At 36.9% G+C, this 19,724-nt stretch overlaps 1 protein-coding gene and 1 long non-coding RNA gene across 2 annotated transcripts; both read left to right on the top strand.

Moving 5' to 3' along the window:
* Positions 1-3,596: 3,596 nt before the first annotated feature.
* Positions 3,597-4,664, top strand: LOC18991998 (MD-2-related lipid-recognition protein ROSY1). The gene is made up of 4 exons (XM_024152192.1): positions 3,597-3,756; positions 4,020-4,118; positions 4,260-4,438; positions 4,536-4,664. Exons 1-4 carry the CDS (start codon positions 3,657-3,659, stop codon positions 4,662-4,664), a joined length of 507 nt encoding a protein of 168 aa, XP_024007960.1. The 5' UTR covers positions 3,597-3,656.
* Positions 4,665-9,413: 4,749 nt separating this feature from the next.
* On the top strand, positions 9,414-10,563 carry LOC18991996. The gene is made up of 3 exons (XR_002898040.1): positions 9,414-10,082; positions 10,184-10,255; positions 10,341-10,563. It is a non-coding gene; the product is annotated as an uncharacterized LOC18991996 (long non-coding RNA).
* Positions 10,564-19,724: the final 9,161 nt, after the last annotated feature.

Below are 19,724 nucleotides of genomic sequence, written 5' to 3'. Positions count from 1 at the left end.
TTTGTGATATGAAATCTAGTTGTCAAATCTTTCCATATTTCAGAAGCATCATGGAAACGAAGGATACTACCATAGATCTGTTTCGATACCGAGTTCAATATCCAGGATTTCACCATACTGTTGCATCTAGACGAGATACGATAATGAGGATGAGATTCCGGTGGACGAGGAAATGAACCATCAACGAACGCAAGTTTATTCTTAGCATCAAGAGCAATCGTCATAGCTTGGTTCCATGTATTGAAATTGGTTCCATCAAGTACCTCAGGTATGATCGATGCACCGGGATTATCACTGCTGGTCAAGAAATATGGTGAATATTGAATACCGTCGAAGTCAAAGTTCATTTGCGAAGAAGATTGATGAACGGTGCTCGGATCGACAAAGGACGGCGTCGGAATAGTCGCCGGTGGTGGACTTGTTGAGATTATCACCGGAATAGGTGGTTCAGGTTCAGAATTAGTTGGAGTTCTTCGTTTAGCTGCGGATTTGTTCGGATTTGATGTTGAAGCTGTTCCGCGAGCTACGCGTCGAGTAGATCGGCGAAGAGTAACCATTTTCGAAGAAATCAGGTGGAATAATCCGAATTGGAGCTTGAAATCGGTGGAATAACCGAAAAAAACTCATAAAGGATCTATCGGAGGAATTTCCGAAGGATCTAGGTCAAGAAAACGTGAAAAAGAAGATCGAATCGTGTTGAAATTTGGATTTCAACGCTCTGATACCATGTTAGAAGGAAGAAGACGAGAGAGAAAGAGTCGGTGAAAAATTCTGTTATTCATCGTTATGGTCAACGTTTACAACTGAGTCTCTTATATACAAGAAGATTTTGGTTTACATCAAAACCATATTTCGGTTTACATAAACCAGAGATATTAATATAGTATACCAATATACCATATCATCATGTACAGTTTCTCAAGATATACACTGTTTGTAGATGAGTATGCTACGGTCTATTCTGTGGATATCTCTCCAAACTCGGTTAGGCGTTCCGGTAATGCAAACTTTACGGTAACTGTTCATACAAGTAAGTGATTCTCATATCTCTCTCTCTCTCCCTCCCTCTCTCTCTTGCTACGATCTTGTGACGTTTTGGTGTACGACCCCCAAAGAAGGATGGTTTTAAATCCCAAGTTTTGATACAAATCTTGGCGTGAACAGTAAAAGCAATTCCTGGTGGAGCAGCAACTGCAGTATGGCTCTATTGTTTTGACGATTATCATCAGTTATTCGTATTTTCAGAGAAGTACTCCTTGTGTGATATAACGGCGCCATGCCCTGTAAAACCTGGCCCCTTTGTTCTTACTTTCACTAACGTATTCACAGAATCGCTACGACAAGCAGTAAGTTTGAGACGATTTAATTCCCTTATATATCTTTGAATTTGGCTTTTCTGATCATCTAACGGGACCTTTATTTGTTTTTTACTTTTTTTTGGTCATTTGGTTAAAACTTTAGCCGCCAAATTACCATATTTATATAAGCATTGCGGAGCAGAAAGAGATAGGGCCAAAACATGCGCCAACAATGTGTGTCGAGTTCTTATGTGAGTTCACTGGTTCTGTTCCACCTGGGCTTAGTCAAGTATTTGCCGAGTGAAAGACTATATGTATGTTTCAAGTTTTCTTTCACTCGATCTTAATTTCTCTCCCTCTCTCGCTCTCCGTTGAAAAACTATAGCTATATGTATGTTTCAAGTTTGTATCCTTTCTGTTTTATGTGCCATCCAACAAAAAAGAAAGAGAGCTAATACTTCCTTATCACCGTTTTCGATCGATTTGGGTTTGATCTCTCTGAACCGGCCGTGAAAATCTTTAATAAAGACGTTGTTGGTTTTCCATATCAGAACCCGAAGCTAATATATGAAACCATTTTTGTTTAAATGTTAATTAGGAAGCTAATTGTCCCAATAGCTCGTTGTAAATCAGAAACTACAAAATTTGATGAAGTTTTGAATTTTTAAATCAGTAATTTTAGCCGCAAAATATTCTCCCGTTAACTTTTTACAAAATAGCAAAACCCATTAACTAGGCAAAACCCAAATGATCTAAACCAGCATTATCAAACAACTTTTGAATAAACCAAAGAGTATATACCATAGATGACACTAAATGCCGAACCAACCAACTCCCAACCATCGCTTGAAATCTTCGGAAGCAGTCGCCGTATATATTCGCGTGAATGTATTTATTATTAGGTCATCAAAATCGTATAATCTACTGATCAAAAATGGTAGGCATGCATTCTAAGTATAACACGTATTACAAAGGTAACCGTGCCTACACTGTAATGAAAAAAGCTTTTGCTTCAAGCCTCCAAAATACATAAAGTTTTTTAGGGTCCTATTTTTTGTAATATGTGGTGTATCAGAGTGTTTAGCGTGAGTTATGTGATCAAAGTTTTCCGTGTTCAAAGCTGTTATTTTTGTTTATATCGTTTTTTAAGATAGAAAAGAAAAAAAGGATAATCGAGATTCTGAAAAAGAAATATGTTCTCAACCTAAAAATTGGGAATCCAATTGGAAAAGAAATCGATTAAAGTCTTAAGTCTCTAAACCAAACTAGAAATCTGAGATCAACCAACGACGAAGAGATCAAGCCCTCTATTCTCTTGACACAAAATTTGAGCAATTTCAGAAGTATGAACAGACATTTAGTTTTCTATTTGATTTGGAAAAATTGAAGTCAACAACAGCAAGTGATGATAGTTTGATGTACCAATCTTGAAGTCTCTTTAAAACATGAAAATCATTTAGATATTATTGGGGATGATTTGTTTTTTGAGCTAACAATTCTAAAAGAGTCTTTGCCAAAAGACTACAACTACAAGAGACCGTTGAAATGTTTGAATTATTTGAAAAGAATGGAAGAATGTTATCCAAACTTTGGATTTAGCTTATCAATATTCCAATTTTAGTTGTCAAAAATTTTTTTTCAAAGTTCAAGTTGATACAATTTTATTTGTGATCAACTATATCACAAAAAATTGAATAATTTAGTTATCATATCTATACCTATAGAAAATGAATTAGTTAGGAATCTGGATTATGAGAGTTTAGTGAAAAAGTTTATTGAAAAAAAAAAAGAGATTATATCTTAGTTTTTTTAGATTAATATTTTGTTTGAAGATTTTATATAGTTTTAAAATTATATCATATTTTTCTGTTAAAAAATCTTGTTTTTTTAATTTATTTTAAGCCTCTATAAACCTTCTTACGACACTATATATACTTCTTTGTCAAACCAAGTCGAAAAATATATTTTTCTCTACTGAGAAATGAAATCTATTTTAAGATTCCCGCATATAACGAGGGAGATTATATTATAGGTAGGGATATATTATTTTTAACCAAGCAACTGATTTGGCAAAATCTTACAAACCTATACCGACTTTTTAAATTGTGTCATGCATTAAGCATGACACGTGTTACATATGTCTTTGTCAAACCATATGTACTGAAAAATGTATTATTCTAAAGTCTCGCGTATAACGTGGAATATTATATTATAGGGAAGATTATTTTTTAACCAAGTCACTAATTTGGCAAAATCTTACAACCTATATATATAATAGTAGAAATGCATGTTGGAAGTATGGAACAAGTGCTATAAAAAGATAAATATATTTTCTCTACTGAAGCTAGATTAATATCCATGGCGATATCTCAAGCCCCGCCTTTGCTGCTTATTCTCCTCGTTTCACTCTTTGTTTTACCTGCTTTGGGCAGTCTCACCAAGTTCGGAAACTGCGACAGTAAGTATCGATTTTTTTTTTGTTTTTTTTTTTGCTTGATTGTGTTGATAAACAAATGACTTGTTGAAATTACTTTGATTTTTGGAAGTTACAGAATATTACAGTTTGCTTTTTTTTTTTTTGGGTTTAAAGTTTCTTTAACGTCGAAAAAGTAATATTATTGATCAAACAAGTCAAATCAGAAATTTGGTAGAACATATATTATACATACCATTTTCTCAAGATATCTATCTTACTAAATAGATAAAAAAAATTTTATCTAGGTACGCATCAGTATCCCACTACGGTCAGTTCTGTGGATATCTCTCCATTCCCGGTTAGGCGTTTCAAAGATGCAAACTTTACGATAACTGGTTCTACAAGTAAGTAATTATCCTCTCTTTCTCTCTCTCTATTTTTGTTTTTTTTCTTCTTTTTCTTAACGATTTCTCCAACTTGAATAATTTGGTCTTAAATCCCTAGTCTTGATTTCCGTATATTAATTCAAATCTTGGCGTGAACAGGGAAAGCAATCCCTGGTGGAGCAAGTGTAGAGCTCATCTTTGTGGTATTAACACAATATGATAAATTCTTAGACACAAAGAGTTACTCATTGTGTGATATAACGGCGTGCCCTGTTTTACCTGGCCCATTTGTCCTTACTTTCACTAACGTAATGAAGCATTGGGAACATGAACATTTAGTAAGTTTGAGACGAATTCCATAAAATTCGCTGAATTTGGTTGTCTTTTCTATCTAACGAGACCGTTATTTGTTTTTTTTTTTGTTTAAAACTTTAGCCATATTACGTGGTTGATCTAAAGATCATGGAGAAGAACGTGAAAGAGCCAATAATGTGCATCGGGTTCTACATATATGGTGGGTTCACTGGTTATGTGTCTGAGATTAGTCAAGTATTTACCGGGTGAAACTATCTATGTTTCAAGTTTTTTTTTATAACTCTCTCTCTCTCTCTCTCTCTCTCTCTCTCTCTCTCTCTCTCTCTCTCTCTCTCTCTCTCTCTCTCTCTCTCTCTCTCTATGATTTGATTTTGATGACCTCTCTGGCTAAAACACCTTTTAATAAAGATGTTACTGGTTTTCCATATCAGGAAACCATTTTTGTTCAAATGTTAATTAAGGAATCTAATCAAAATATATGACCCCTATTTCATCATAGATTTGAGTTGCGTATATTACAACAAAATCATCCAACTACAAAGCAAACTGAACGCGACCGGTCAAATCTGTGGGTCTCTCTCCAAACCCGGTTAAGCGTTCCGGTAATGCAAACTTTACGGTAACTGCTCATACAAGTAAGCGATTCTCCTCTCTCTCTCTGTTTGTTTTGCTTGTTTTAAAGATTTTTTCCCACTTTAATTGCATGTTAATGGTGTTAGAAAAGGTGTCCAATACATTTTATTAAAGAAAAAAAATACCGCTTCATCTCTCTCTCGACGATTCTACAGGTCTGTAAAAACAAAACCGTTTTCTGCTACAATCTCCGGCCGATGCCGGCTCCGGCGTGGGCTGTATTTTTTGTTTCTCTTCCTTATAGATTTTAGTTTTCTCTTCTAAATAAATTCCAGAATATTGATTACACAGAAGATCTTTTTGGTGATTCATCTTCAATATCTCTGTTTTACTCTCTCTATTCGGGAGAGTGTTCCTCCGACCAAAATCCGGCGATTACCCAGAAGATTTTGTGTCGGCTTCAGTCCGTTTGGGGTTCCCAAAACGGTTTATGTCGGTTCATCTTTGTAACCGTTCAAATATGGGATCCAGGCATATCTACTATCGGTGTAGATGATGTGATTCTACAGATTTGGACGATTAAACTCAGATTGCTCTTGCATCTTATCGACATTGACCCTATCAAACACCTATCCTCCAAAACAACGACAGATCTGAAGCCCATAGTTGATTGGATCACTACGACATCAAAATCCATTTCACAACCTACATGTTGTGTTATTGAAGAAAAATTGATTACGTTTTTGCCTTATATTATCTTTGGAGTTGGTGAAAAAATGAAAAGCCTTCAATATGATGATTGTATGAGTCAGATGGATATAGCGGAAGAGATACAAAAATGTTGGCGTTACATGTTACCAATAATAATTATAGAAAAAGAAGGTACATATCTTCAGGATTGTATCAGTGCAAGAGGAATGCAAAGATCAAAAACGTGAATATGCATCACTCAACAGGAGGACAAAGAGGACAAAGTCAAAACTAAACCCTGATAAAAGGATTTGGATACGGAAGCCTAGGTATCTGACTGTAAAAACAGAATTTTAGAAAACGGAAGCATTGGATTTTATCATGCTGTGTGTAATTCAAGTTTTAGCCAAAAAAAGCTAGCCAAACATACAATTCGCATAAAAAAAAGAAAGAATACAGAAAAGAAAAATAACGAATTTAATCATTCCTTAGCGAATAAGACTTTACTTCGGAAAGCATCGTCAAATTCACTTTTCATGTTATATCTTTCTTAACATATGACGCATATATCTGCATATGTAATAATTTGTTTTCCAGAAGTTTTGTATATTGACTTTGTAATCCTACTTTGATATTAATGAAATTGTTTTATCGAAAAAAAAAATTGCATGTTAATGGTGTTAATAAACTAAATACTGTATATCAAATACCTTTGGTAAAGATTGTTGAAACCGCTCTCGTCTCTCTCAATTCTCTGTATCATCATCGCCACTTTTTAGAGACCGCCATGGCCGGTGACCGGCATCATGCGGCACTGTGGCTTTATCTATTATATCTGTTTTTTTTTTGTCTCGTTTTGATTTACCTTGGATTTCAAAAATCTGTTTTCTTCTATAAAATCTCATTGAACCTTATCAAAATTGGTTAGCCGATGCGTTTAAAGGCTTCATGTCGGTTCAGTTTCATAGATTTCAACCCAGAATTTGTTCTTCTGCTGGCTTTCCTTTGCTGCAACCGTGATCTCTGCAACGGCGTCCACGTTTGCGATACATGTATCCATTTACTTCTACTGGAATATTTTCTGTGGCCAATTGAATTTATTACTCACGTATAAGATGGTTGTTAGTGATTGTGTTTTCATTACAACTACTTGGCTCTACTGGAATTTAGAAGATATAGCCTCTATCATGACTTTCTCTATCCACAAAGTCATTGTCATTGCACATCAGTCTCTAATTTACAAAGTTATCAGAGATATGACCGGAGTTAGAATATCGCTTTATGAAGTTGTAAGTTTGGATTTCATGAGTTGTGTTGTTGCAGAGGGGATGTTTGAAGTAAATCCATGCAAAATAAATTTTTTACACAATGATAGAGATTTCATGAGATGTGGGTTTGTGAAGCTTCCAAAATCGAGTCAAATTCTACATGAAAAAATAAAGATTTATTGGATTGAAAATGTCAAATTATTTCAAAAAAACTCTGATATAAAATTTTTAGGACTATTAACGGAGACATAGAATTTTATCAAAACGAAAAAAAATGAACACCTCCCATTTAAAAGTAGGTCATCAAAATTGTATAATCTACTGACACCAAAAATGGTAGGCATGCATTCAAGAACAACATGTGTTACAAAGAGTACACGTATTACAAAGTATATACGTATTATATACGTCTTCGTCAAACCAAGCGAGGCATATTATTTTTTTAGATTCCCGCATATAACGAGGAAGATTATATTATAGCGAAGGTCCTTCGCTATACAAAATAGCTTGCAGCGAAGGATATTGTTTTTTCTTTTAACCAAGCCACTGATTTGGAAAAATCTTACAAACTTATACCGACTATAATTAAAATAGTATGCATGCATTTAAGCATAACACATATTACATATTTCTTTGTCAAACTAAAGTACTGAAAATCTATTCTAAGATTCTCGCCTATAACGTGGAATATTATATTATAGGGATTTTTTTAACCAAGTCACTAATTTGGCAAAATCTTACAACCTATAAAATAGTAGAAATGCATGTTGAAAGTATGAAACAAGTACTATAAAAAAAAATTATTTTCTCTACTGAAGCTATAGTATCCATGGCGATATCTCAAGCCCCACCTTTGATGTTTTTTCTCCTCGTTTCACTCTTTTTCTTACCTGCTTTGGGCAGCAGCGTCAACTTCAAAAACTGCGGACGTGAGTATCGATATGTTGTTGTTGTTAAATCATGTTTTTAGTTTGGTTGTGGTAAAAAAAAAAAATGACAACTAGAAACTACTTTGATTTAGTGGAAGTTAAAGACGAGTTAAACATAGTACGGTGTTCGTTATAGTTTTTGCTTTTTGGGTCTGAAGTTTCTGTAACGTCGGTCGATAACAAGTAATATTATTGATCAAGCAAGTCAAATCAGAAATTTGCTAGAACATATAGTGTACTTACCATACCATCATGTATAGTTTCTAAGAGCATCTCCATTGATGAGAAACTATAAGAATATCTCAAACAAAAACAATATTAATATTTAATTAAAATTTTATTATTTCATTAAATTTTAATTTAAAAAACAAATTTGAATCAATCTAAAAATGACACATGTGTTTTGGGATTCTCATTGGGTTTCTATAAGTTCTCATTTGAGAACTCCATCTCATTCTCTCTTTCTTTTCTATTATTTTTCTTATTTATATGATGAGAAACTATGATGATAACTTCCCAATGGAGGTGGTCTAAGACCATCTCCATCAAGATCTCTAAACTCTTTTTGGGCCCAGTTTCATAGGCCAAATTATTAAAAAATAATGTCATTTTCTCATCAACCCGTCTCTTAATTAAGAGATTTTAGACTATCATTATCCCTAAAACTTTTAATAGGTTTCTTAATAATTTTTTATTGTTAAACATGAGTTAAGAAACCTCTTTTAAAACCCCAATATTTTCAATGGTACATTGGTAGAATTTCATTAGGTTTCTTAAAAAAAGGAGAAGAGCAAAACTGAAAGAAGAGAAGAATAAGCAGATGAGAAGAAGAAGAAGATGAGAAGCAAAGTAGAAGAGATGGTGTGATCAGATGGTAAGAAAGAAGCAGACACGATGAAGAAGCAAAGCAGACACAAAGATGGTAAGAAAGAAGAGAAGAAGACATGAAGAAGAAGAACCAGATGAGAAGCAGAAAGAAGCAAGAGCAGATGAGAAGCACCGGCTTCACGGAGAGGCATCGCCTTGAAGAGAAGAGCACCGGTTTTTTTAAGGCCACCACTCCCTCTGGCGCACAGCTGCTCTCCTTCGAAGCCAACAACGACGACGTTTAGTTCTTCGAAAGTGGTGACTAGTAGTTCGAATCCAGAGAAAATAAAGAGAATTGGAAATGAAATTTTCAAGAAAAGCAAGCGGCGGAGACGAATCGAATTGGAGAGGAATCGTCGAAGAAGAAGAAAGAAAGAATGGGAAGAAAAGAAAGAAAAAAATTTCAGTCTTTTTTTTTTTAACCAATGCAATGAAGATATGTAGCAATAAAAATCGGTTCTTTTCGATCCCAAATAAGAATCGATACTTCTGCTTTTTTGTATTTTTGGTTTTTCTTTTCTTAATTAAATCCCTAAGAAATTCAGTTAGAAACTGCGATAATGATGTTTTTAGAGACGGTATCATAAACCACGTGTACACGTGTCATTGGGCAGAGTTTTTTTATTTTTGACTATTTTTCCTCTTCAACCATTTTCTCTTCTTCGTTTTTGGCCGATGATTTTTGATCGACGATTCTTTCTCCTCTTCATTTTGGCTGGCAATCTTTGACACCAGAATCATCATTGTCGCTGCTTTTCCGTCTCTCCGCTAATTTCAGATTCCGAAATTGGGGAACAGAAGAGGACTGGGAATGGTGACAGAATGTTCGTCCAGGCCACACAAAAAATCGACGGCGGCTCATTACAGGAAGACGAGGCTGAAGAAGACTCAGCCTTGGGATATTAAGAGAAAACCCACTGTTTATGTTCCTCTTCCTCCTCTCCCGCCAGATTGGGCTCCGCTCACTTCCTCCTCTCCCGCTGGATCGTATTCTGCTTGTTATTAGGCATTGAAAGTCAGGCTAATCAGGCCAGCGGTACAAGTGAGGAATGCACAATGCTTTGTTGCAAATGATAAGTCTTGTTTCCTCTACCCCTTTGATTTGATCCAATCCATGCTCTCTGTTTAAAACTTGATTGGGTTGACAATTGTAGCTAATCATAATTGTGTATCTAAAACCACACGAATGGTAATGCAAAGTAGTGTTTTGAGAAACAATTCTAGTATCTAAGAATTTGAGGATGAATTATCTTAGCTATAATGGTAGTAGCTAAGGAACCTTTTGCTCTTCTCTGTTAGATAGAGTACGAAGTTTTCATTCAAGATATATCGTTGATGAGGTGCCTTCTCGAATCCTTAATTACTATACAACTCAAAGTCGAAATACATAAGATGTTAGTGCCTTCGCTTATCTAAAGACATTCGGTGCTGGTACTTGCAGGGGTTTGCAATCACGCCTTCCACTTTCACTGCATCAGCAGGTGGCTAAAGACGTGTCAAGTTTGTCCATTGGGTATGTGTTTCTCCGTCTGAAGCTTATTGACTTCATCGCAGTTTTTTTGTTTATTTGTTTGTTAATACTTCTGAGTTTTTAACAGATAACAGTGAGTGGGAGTTCCAGAAATATGGTCACTAAATCAGCCAGTCGTTCGAGCAAATATGTGTCTAATCGAGGATAGCAGTTTCTGCACATGATACCAAGATTGATCAAGTTCTTTTTTTTTTTCTTTTTTTCTTTTCTTTTGTAATGTGTTCACAAGAGATTTACATACTCACTGAACCTTTTATCTTTATGCGTTGGGTGATGTCTTTGATTTCAAATACTTGAATGTGTTTGTTAAGTCTTGATATTGAACTTGACTTATTTGGTGGCACTAGTTAGATGCTTTCTCTTAATTTTTATTTTATTTTTAAGAACTTCAATGAAATTCACCAATGGAGAAAGAAAAAAACTAAAGGTTCTTCACTGTTTATAAATAAAGAAAAATTAATAAAATAAACTTAAAATATTCAAAATGAGTATCATTGATGTACATGCTCTAAAGAGTAAATATATACACTGTTTGTAGCTGCGTACGCTCCGGTCTTTTCTGTGGATATCTCTCCAAACCCGGTTAAGCGTTCTGGTAATGCAAACTTTACGGTAACTGCTTATACATGTAAGTGACTCTCTCTCTCTCTCGTTTTAATTATTTATTTCCCACTTTAATATCATGATAATATTGATCTTGATAATCGAGTGGGTCTTGATCATGTGACGTTTAGGTATGGATAATATCATGATAATATCCATCCCTAAACCCCCAAAGAAAGTTGGTTTTAAATCCCAAATTTTGATACAAATCTTGGCGTGAACAGCACAAGCAATTCCTGGGTGAGCAGAAATATTGCTCAGTTGTATTGACGATTTTCGTCAGTACGGATTCACAGAAAAGCTCTCCTTGTGTGATCTAACAGCATGTCCTGTAAAACCTGGCCCGGTTGTCCTTAAATTCACCAACGTATTCACAAGATTGCAATTACAAGTAGTAAGTTTGAGACGAATTCCCTTCTATATCTCTAAATTTGACTTTTCTGATCACCTAACGAGACCGTTATTTGTTTTTACCTTTTTTTTTTGTCATTTGATTAATAATTTAGCCGCGAAGATACTATGTTATTCTAGGCATATACTCGGACGAGGAAGAGAAGATGCCAGACCGTATGTCAACAATGTGCGTCCATTTCTATTGCGAGCTCACTGGGGATACTATTTTACCCGGGCTTAGTCAAGTATTTGCCGGGTAAAAGACTAGTCTATGTATGTTTCAAGTTTTTTTATCACTCCATCTATTTCTCTCTCTCGCTCGCTCTCTCGTTGAATAACTATATCTCACTATATGTATGCTTCAAGTTTGTATCCTTTCTGCTTTATAGCCGTTTTCGATCGATTTGGGTTTGATCTCTCCGAACCGGTGAACACCTTTACTAAATACGTTGTTGGTTTTCCATATCAGAACCCAAAGCTAATATATGAAACCATTTTTGTTTAAATGTTAAGGAAGCTAATTATCCCATTATTATCCCAATTAATGTATATAGAACATACTTGATCGTATATTGGAGTAGCATATACCACAAAATCATCCAAATCCAAAGCAAACTGACCACGACCAAAAATAAATAAAATTAATAAAACTGAACGTGACCATTTTCTTATTTTTCAATAAATCTCTTACCAATACTATTACCCGGAGCATTTTTTTTTTGGAGTTGTTATTTTTAATATGATTTTTGAAATGCTTTGAAACAACAGTGAAAAATCTGCTTAGGTTTATTCATGTTTTAAATAAATAGAAACAAAAATTATATTAAAATCTATTTTACCTAAGAAGTAGCGTAGTTTTGTAAATTTGAGATAACAATTGACTAATGTATCATAACAAATTATTTAATTTACATACGAATTCAAAAGATTACATTTTTTTTTAAATGTATATATATGTAATATGTATATATAGATATCTGTTAAATATGAAAAATATAGATATAGGAGTTAGTCGAATTTTAAATCAGTAATTTTAGCCGCAAAACTCTCCTGTTAACTTAAAATACAAAATAGCTCGTTATAAATCAGAAACTACAAAATTTGATTAAGTTTGTCTCTTCAATATCTCCGATTCCTCGTTGCACCAGTAGCCTATTTACTTAATTATCACTAAAACAACAAGAGTTTTTGCGTAGACTCTGTTTTTCGACAAATAGTTTTTCAGTTTGTATTGTCTTTAATTTTGAGATTTATGCCTTCTTACTCACAGGGACTCAACGATGTCAATCACACTAATTGGAAGTAGTTTGATCACTCACGAAGCAATTTTGTAAAGTCTTGTGAGTAGCTGAGACATGTTTTTACTGAATTTTAGAATCTGTGATTTTTTATTTATTAATTTATTTATTTTTTCTTCAAATTTGGATTTTAGTACAATTCTTTCAGATTTTCTATACATGTGATCCTGCTAAATATTTGCCAAATGTATAATGTTAAAATTCTAAGAAATTCACCTTGAATTAAACTGTAGAGGATCTCCAGGTTGAAGCTTATTTAATTTAAAAATGTTGTTAATGTTCTTTATGTTCTTATTGCAAAATGAAGGTGCATTGAATAAGTGATCTTAGGGCATTTCCAACCCACTTCTATTTTAGAGGTGAAAATAGAGATTATGTTCAAACCCACTTCTATTTTCACCTTTAAAATAGAAATTGCTATTTTTTCCTCCAAATATAGATGGACTCTATTTTTTTCCTCTATAATAGAGGTGAACTTTTTTATTTCTAAAGTAATTCTTTAACTTTTAAATATTTCTATTTATGCAAAAAATATATTTTTTATGAATATAAATATGATAATTTTGGTTATAGTTAAAAAAAACATATGATATTATTAAATATAAAAATTCTCATTGAAATTAAAATATAAAAATTAATTGCAAAATAAAAATACATAAAAATAAACGAAAAAATAACAGCAATTTTTCTTTTTAATTTATGAATTTTAACTTCTAGTATTATTATAATATGTTGAAACTTTCATAAAAAAGTAACATAAGTGAGATTAATTTGAAAATTTTAGTAGTCAAAGGTTATTATTACTATAATTTATGAAAACTTTTATAAAAAGTAAAATAAAAGATTAATTCACAAATTTTATTTATCAAAGTTAGTATTATTATAAGTTATGTAAGTTTTTGTAAAAAAAATAAATGGGGTCAATTCATAAATTTTATTTATAAAAGGTGTTAAAGAACAAATAACAAAAAGAATATAATAAGAATATTTCTTTTTAGAGGGAAAAATAGAGGTAACCATTAGAGACAAATGCACATCTATTTTAGAGTTCCTCTATTTTAGAGGAAAAAATAGAGGCAACCATTGGAGATAGTCTTAGCTCTTTTGATCAAATCAAGTAACTGTTTTGGTCAAAAAAAAAAATCCAGTAACTGTTGGAATACTCATCATATCATCGAACTCGAGAAAGTTAAAAACAATAAAATGGGTTCGTCAGGTTCAAACTGAAGACTTTTAATGTGTTAGACTGACGTGATAACCAATAACAACTACACAGTACGTAACCTTTTTATTTCTTGAACCAAGTATTGGTGATCCGATTTGTCCTTCGACTTTTTTTTTCGAATTAAAGAGCTTACCATACATTTTTCTTTGTTCTGCATTAAAGCACCGATTCTTAAACAGATTTGATCACCTTACATGATTCAGAAGTAATTATATTACCTCTAGAAGTTACATGATTCAGAAGTAATTATATTACCTTTATAAGTTAAATGATTCAAAATCCTGCAGGCTGCAACTTTATTTCACATAGTGGAAACTGTAAAAAAGGTTTTTTTTTTTTTAATTTTATAAAACACATGAAAAACAAAGTATTGGCTTCGCTTGGGTTCGAACCGGAGACCTTCAGTGTGTTAGACTGACGTGATAATCAAGAACCCATTTTGTATTTTCATGTTATTTTGCTCTCTATTTATTTCATTTATTTTACTGTATTTCTTTTATTTCATATTTTCATTTTAATCAAGTTCTAAGAGGCTTGTGAATACGCCTTCTGTCTGATTTTTTATTTATTTTTCTTACAAACCCATTAATTAGTCAAAACCAAAATGATCTAAATCAAAAGTATCAAATAACTTTAGAGTAAACCAAAGAGTGAATACCATAGAGATTTTCATTTCCCCCATATTGAAAAAGTCTCTCTCCTGCGGCGATTTTCCAAGCGATTTCCAGCTCTTTTTTTGTGCTTGTCTTTTCGCCGGTCCTCCACCGGCTGATGCTATTTTCTCATGCTCCGGAAGAAGAAAAAGCGTGACCGGCCGAAGGTCGTCAGCACCTCAAAGTTTGCCCGAGTCGCATCCATCGCGTCTATTGCAGCGGCGGTAAAGAAAACGCAAGCCCGGCTTGAAGCGGAGACCTCCGTTGAGCTTTCTCTGACCGCTGATGGTGAGACGGACCCTCTGCTCACAGAGGTATCAACAGATCTGGTCCCAGATCCCTCATTGGGAACGGTGGCGGCTCCAGATCTGAGCCCGATTGTAGATTCAACGCCGGCGACTCAAATGAGCTCGCTTCCGATTCAGGGGACTGTTGAAGGTTCATCCTCCAGCACCGTGACTCCTCCGTCGATTCCCGATGCTCCGCCGCCTGCTTTGCCAAGCATGACAAAAAAAAATACGTATTCGAGTCTCCTACAAGATCCTCGTCGTCTTGAAGCGATAGGATCTCCGTCTCAGCACGAATTGGGAGTTCCCTTTGTGTTCATCCCGGATGACAATATTGCCGCCGCGAAGGAGGAGTTCAAGGAGTTTATTTTCGCCCGATTTCATGGCGAGTATCCGAGTATGGAAAGGGTGATTGGCGTTGTGAATGCCATTTGGGCTCGGCCTGGTCCGTGCATCATCGTTCATAATTTGGGTGAGGGGACTTTCCTTCTTCGTGTCTCTAGCCCGAAAATCACGTCTCACATTCTCAGTAGAAATCTCTGGAGTATTGCGGGTTTCCCCATGTTTGTTGCCCCTTGGTCTCCGAATTTCAATCCAGACGAACCTCCTCTTACATCGGCTGTTGTTCCGGTGGAGTTTCGTGAAGTGCCGTATCTCCTCTTCAACAAAGTGAGTCTAAGCAGAATTGCCACGGCGGTTGGAACACCTGTAGCTCTATCTCCCGAAACCGAGAGAAAGGAAACTTTTGAGGTCGCAAAGGTCTATGTCAGAGTTAATCTGCTGCAAGAGTTGCCAACACGAATTGTTTCTGGTTTCTCAAATAGCAGGGAGGTGCTTATTAAAGTCTCTTACCCTTAGCTTCCCATGAGATGCTCGAATTATGACAAGTTCGGTCATGAAGTTAGAAATTGTCCGGCTCAAACGCATTACCACCCTTCGGGTCGGAAGCGTTGCACTAGATCCCCAGTCACTGCCATTCCGAGGAAGATTCAGAACCATTCTCGTCCTGGCAGATCTCGAGGTCGTAAATCACGCTCGAGTCGATAGAGTTTGCATCAGTCTGAGCTCGAAGAGGGTGAGATCACTATGGAAGAATCCGCTTTTGCTCCTATCGGCGGCAAGAAAGGTCTGGAGGGTAATGTTGCAAAGTTCTCCCTACCAAACTCAGATTATGGAGTGAAGCCTGGTCGCAGGGATAAGAGTCAACATTCTCTGGCAAGGCCCAAGGTTATCTATGTTCGCAAATTGCAAGCTCCTCTTTCCGACGAAACGGGCCCAGTTGATCCGCCTGTTTCAGCTGTTATACAAGAGAAAGTTGTTCCTTGTTCTCCTCCCGATGCTGCGGCAACTGGGAGTGTTACTGCTGCTGCCCATGTTCCCCCATCAGGTTGTTCTGAGTTTGCTAATATGGATCATTCAAGTTTGCTGGAGGTTGAAGCTCCTTTCTTTTTGGTTAGTCGCAAGAGGATCAGCCGCAAGGCTGCAAAACTCCATTAATTAGTGTAAATACGTTTTTTGCGTGGAATGTGAGAGGGCTGAACAGTGATCGACGCCACACTATGACTAAGAGCTGGATTAATATCCATAAGCCACTTTTTGGAGCGTTTAGCGAGACGCACATACAACGAATAAATGCTGGTAGGATAAGTAGAGCCATTCCAGTGGGTTGGAGGTATTTCGGGAATTTCGACTATCATGACACTGCGCAGCTTGTTCTTGTATGGGATCCGGCTATCTCTGTTTTCGTCTACCAGATTTCTGCCCAAGCTATAACATGTGGGGTTTTCATTCCGGCAGAGAATCTCAGTCTCACGGTAACTTTTATATATGGTTTTAATCAAGTTGAGGACTTTGGGAGGAGCTTATGGGTATCAATGCTTCTACGCCTGCTGCTAGATGTCCATGGGCAGTTATTGGCGACTTTAACCAGATTCTAAGATCATCTCAACACTCTAAACATTTGACTGAGGAAGTTGATATCTCTGGGATTGACGATTTCAACATGGCTATCCAGGAAGCTGATCTGTTTGAAGCTCAATCTAAAGGTCTTCTGTATTCTTGGTGGAACAACCAAGACTCTAATCCCATCGCCAAAAAAATCGATCATGGATTCATCAATCAGGCCTGGGCAACTTTCTATCCTGATTCTTATGCAGATTTTTTGGAACTGGACCAGTCTGATCATGCTGCCTGTCTTTTTCGAGTTCCATCTCTTCAATGGCAGACTCGTAAGCCGTTCAAATTCTTCCATCATGTTATTGATCACCCCCTCTACGATAGTTCCATTCGTGAATGCTGGAAATGCAGTGAGATTGTTGGGTCTGCTCAGTTCAAGCTGGTACGGTCTCTGAAATGCCTTAAGAGTGTATTGCGTGATCTCAATAAAAGGCATTACAGTGGTATCTCCGCAAGGGTGAAGGACAAAGCGGCTAAGCTTGCTGAATTGCAGAGACAACTTCTAACCTCTCCCAACCCTGAAACTGCTGCGGAAGAACACTATGTTCGTAAAGAATGGAGTACTCTGATTAAAGCTGAAGAAAAGTTCTATCGGCAAAGATCCCGGGTGAGATGGCTTGATCTCGGGGACAGGAATACTGCTTATTTCCACCGAACTGTTGCACAGCGGGCGACCAGAAACCATATACATTTTCTTCGGGATAGTAATGACAGAATGCTGAGTTCCGCAGTTGATATCAAAGCACACGCCGCAGAGTACTTTCAGGGGAATCTTGGCTCCACTGATATGCCTACCTCTTCGGTCTCTGTTTCTCAGTTGCAGGCTCTTCTTTCCTTCTGATGCTCTGAGGATCAATCTACGTCTCTACTGAAGGAGGTTTTGGCTGACGAGATTAAAGCAACGGTTTTCTCTATGCCGCTCAGTAAATGTCCAGGCCCGGATGGTTATTCGATCGAGTTCTTCAGGGCCTCATGGGATATCGTCGGGACCGATGTTGTATCAGCTGTGTCCGAGTTTTTTAGAAATGGTAGAATCTTAAAGGACATGAAAAACACAACCATTGCTCTCATCCCTAAATCCTCAGAAGCGTGTCATCTAAAGGATTACAGGCCTATTAGCTGTTGCAACTCCATCTATAAAGTGATTGCAAAGATTATCGCTAACAGGTTATAGCCAGTCCTCCTTGAGTGTATAAGCCCTAACCAAGCCGCATTTCTAAAAGGGCGTAGTTTAGGGGAAAATGTGTTGCTCGCCTCTGAGCTTATCCGTCATTATCAGAAAAACGCCTGCCCGAAAAGTTGTATGCTCAAAGTCGATATCCGGAAAGCTTTTGATACCGTGTGCTGGGACTTTATTCTTAAGATTTTGGAGGCACAAGGTTTTCCACCGCTTTTTAGAACTTGGATCCACGAATGCATCTCCTCGCCAAGGTTCTCTGTCGCCATTAACGGTGAGCTTGCGGGATTCTTTGAAGGAAGAAAAGGGCTCAGACAGGGAGATGCTATCTCCCCATATCTCTTCATCATGGTAATGGAAGTGTTGTCCAAGCTGCTTGAAAATGCAGCTGATAATGGAACCTTGAAGCTGAATCCGCAATGTGACAATCCTCGAGTTACGCACCTTCTATTCGCGGACGACCTTTTGGTCTTTTCTGACAGCTCGCAGGAATCTCTCTCTGGTATTATTGATGTTATGCGTGAGTTTAAGGATATCTGTGGATTGGATATGAACGTCGAGAAGACAGAGATTTTCTTCGGAGGATATAGCGAAGTTAAAGTTGAGACACTCAACAGTTTCTCTGGATTCAAGCTTGGTATCTTCCCATCTCGGTATCTGGGGCTTCCTCTAAACCCAAGCCATATCACTCTAGCGACTCTTCAGCCTTTTATAGAGCGCATCACCTCTAAACTCCACTCTTGGACCGTCAAAATGCTCTCTCTCTCTGGTAAGATCAGGTTGATTGCCTCTGTGATTTACGGGATGGTGAATTTTTGGAGCTCTGTCTTTGTACTGCCTAAGAGCTTCTACGCTAAGGTCGACTCTTTGTGCTCGGCTTTCTTGTGGAAAAACAAGACTGGATCTGCTGTAGGTGCTCGAGTGGCATGGTCGGATGTGTGTAGACCTAAGTATGAGGGCGGCCTTCGAATTCGGCGTTTAGAGGACTTTGTGCTGGTTTTCAAGCTTAAACAGGTCTGGAATTTCTTTTCTAATGCAGGTTCCTTATGGGTAGCCTGGCTGCGTGCTCACATTTTCCACAGGAAGGATTATTGGCAAACCGAGGATGCCAATAGATTTTCGAGAACTGTTAGAAGCATGTTGCAGCACAAACATATGCTTCGTAACTTCCTCCGCTGTGAAGTGCGTAATGGTGTTAAAGCTTCTTTCTGGTCGGATAATTGGAATGACTTGAGTCCTTTGATCCATTTCTTTGGTTTGTCTGGTCCAAGGCAACTGTGTATCCAGCTTCAGGCCACTGTTTCCGAGGCGACTAAAGATGGAGATTGGTTTTTCCCCAGTGCTCGATCAGAGCAATCGCAAACTCTGCAAACTCTGCTCTCCGCAGTTACTCCGCTGAATTCAGCTCGCGGTGAGGATGTTTTTTTATGGCGTAACTCAGCAGGAAACTTTGCTTCGAAATTCTCATCTAAATCGACTTGGGAACAGATTCGGACACACTCACCCTCTGTTCCATGGCACAAGTTCGTATGGTTTAAGGAAAGCATCCCTCGATGCTCCTTTATTACCTGGTTGATCTTTCTGAGATGCCTCCCGACAAAGGACAGATTGCGGAGTTGGGGACTTAACGTCTCAGGCCTTTGTGTGTTATGTTCTTCAGCGCCCGAAAATCACGATCATTTGTTTTTCGAGTGTGTGTATTCGGCATCTCTATGGGAACACTTCATGGGCGGTTCCTGGCCCAATTCTCTTTCAGGACTCCAATTTCTTATTCAGTTGCTTGAGCAGAACGTAAATCATCTTCCATCTAAGCTCTTCTTCAGTTTTCAACTCGCTGCCAAGGCTATCATGTACCTGCT

The sequence above is a fragment of the Eutrema salsugineum genome, unplaced genomic scaffold, assembly GCF_000478725.1.
Source record: "Eutrema salsugineum unplaced genomic scaffold, Eutsalg1_0 scaffold_5, whole genome shotgun sequence".
In the NCBI taxonomy this organism is placed as follows: domain Eukaryota; kingdom Viridiplantae; phylum Streptophyta; class Magnoliopsida; order Brassicales; family Brassicaceae; genus Eutrema; species Eutrema salsugineum.
This window is presented reverse-complemented; position numbering and strand designations above follow the sequence as displayed.

Coding starts and splice junctions, on each gene's coding strand:
- LOC18991998 (XM_024152192.1), top strand. CDS start 3,657: ATGGCGATATCTCAAGCCCCGCCTTTGCTGCTTATTCTCCTCGTTTCA. Junction 3,757..4,019: donor CAAGTTCGGAAACTGCGACA/GTAAGTATCGAT, acceptor AATTTTATCTAG/GTACGCATCAGTATCCCACT. Junction 4,439..4,535: donor ATTGGGAACATGAACATTTA/GTAAGTTTGAGA, acceptor TTAAAACTTTAG/CCATATTACGTGGTTGATCT.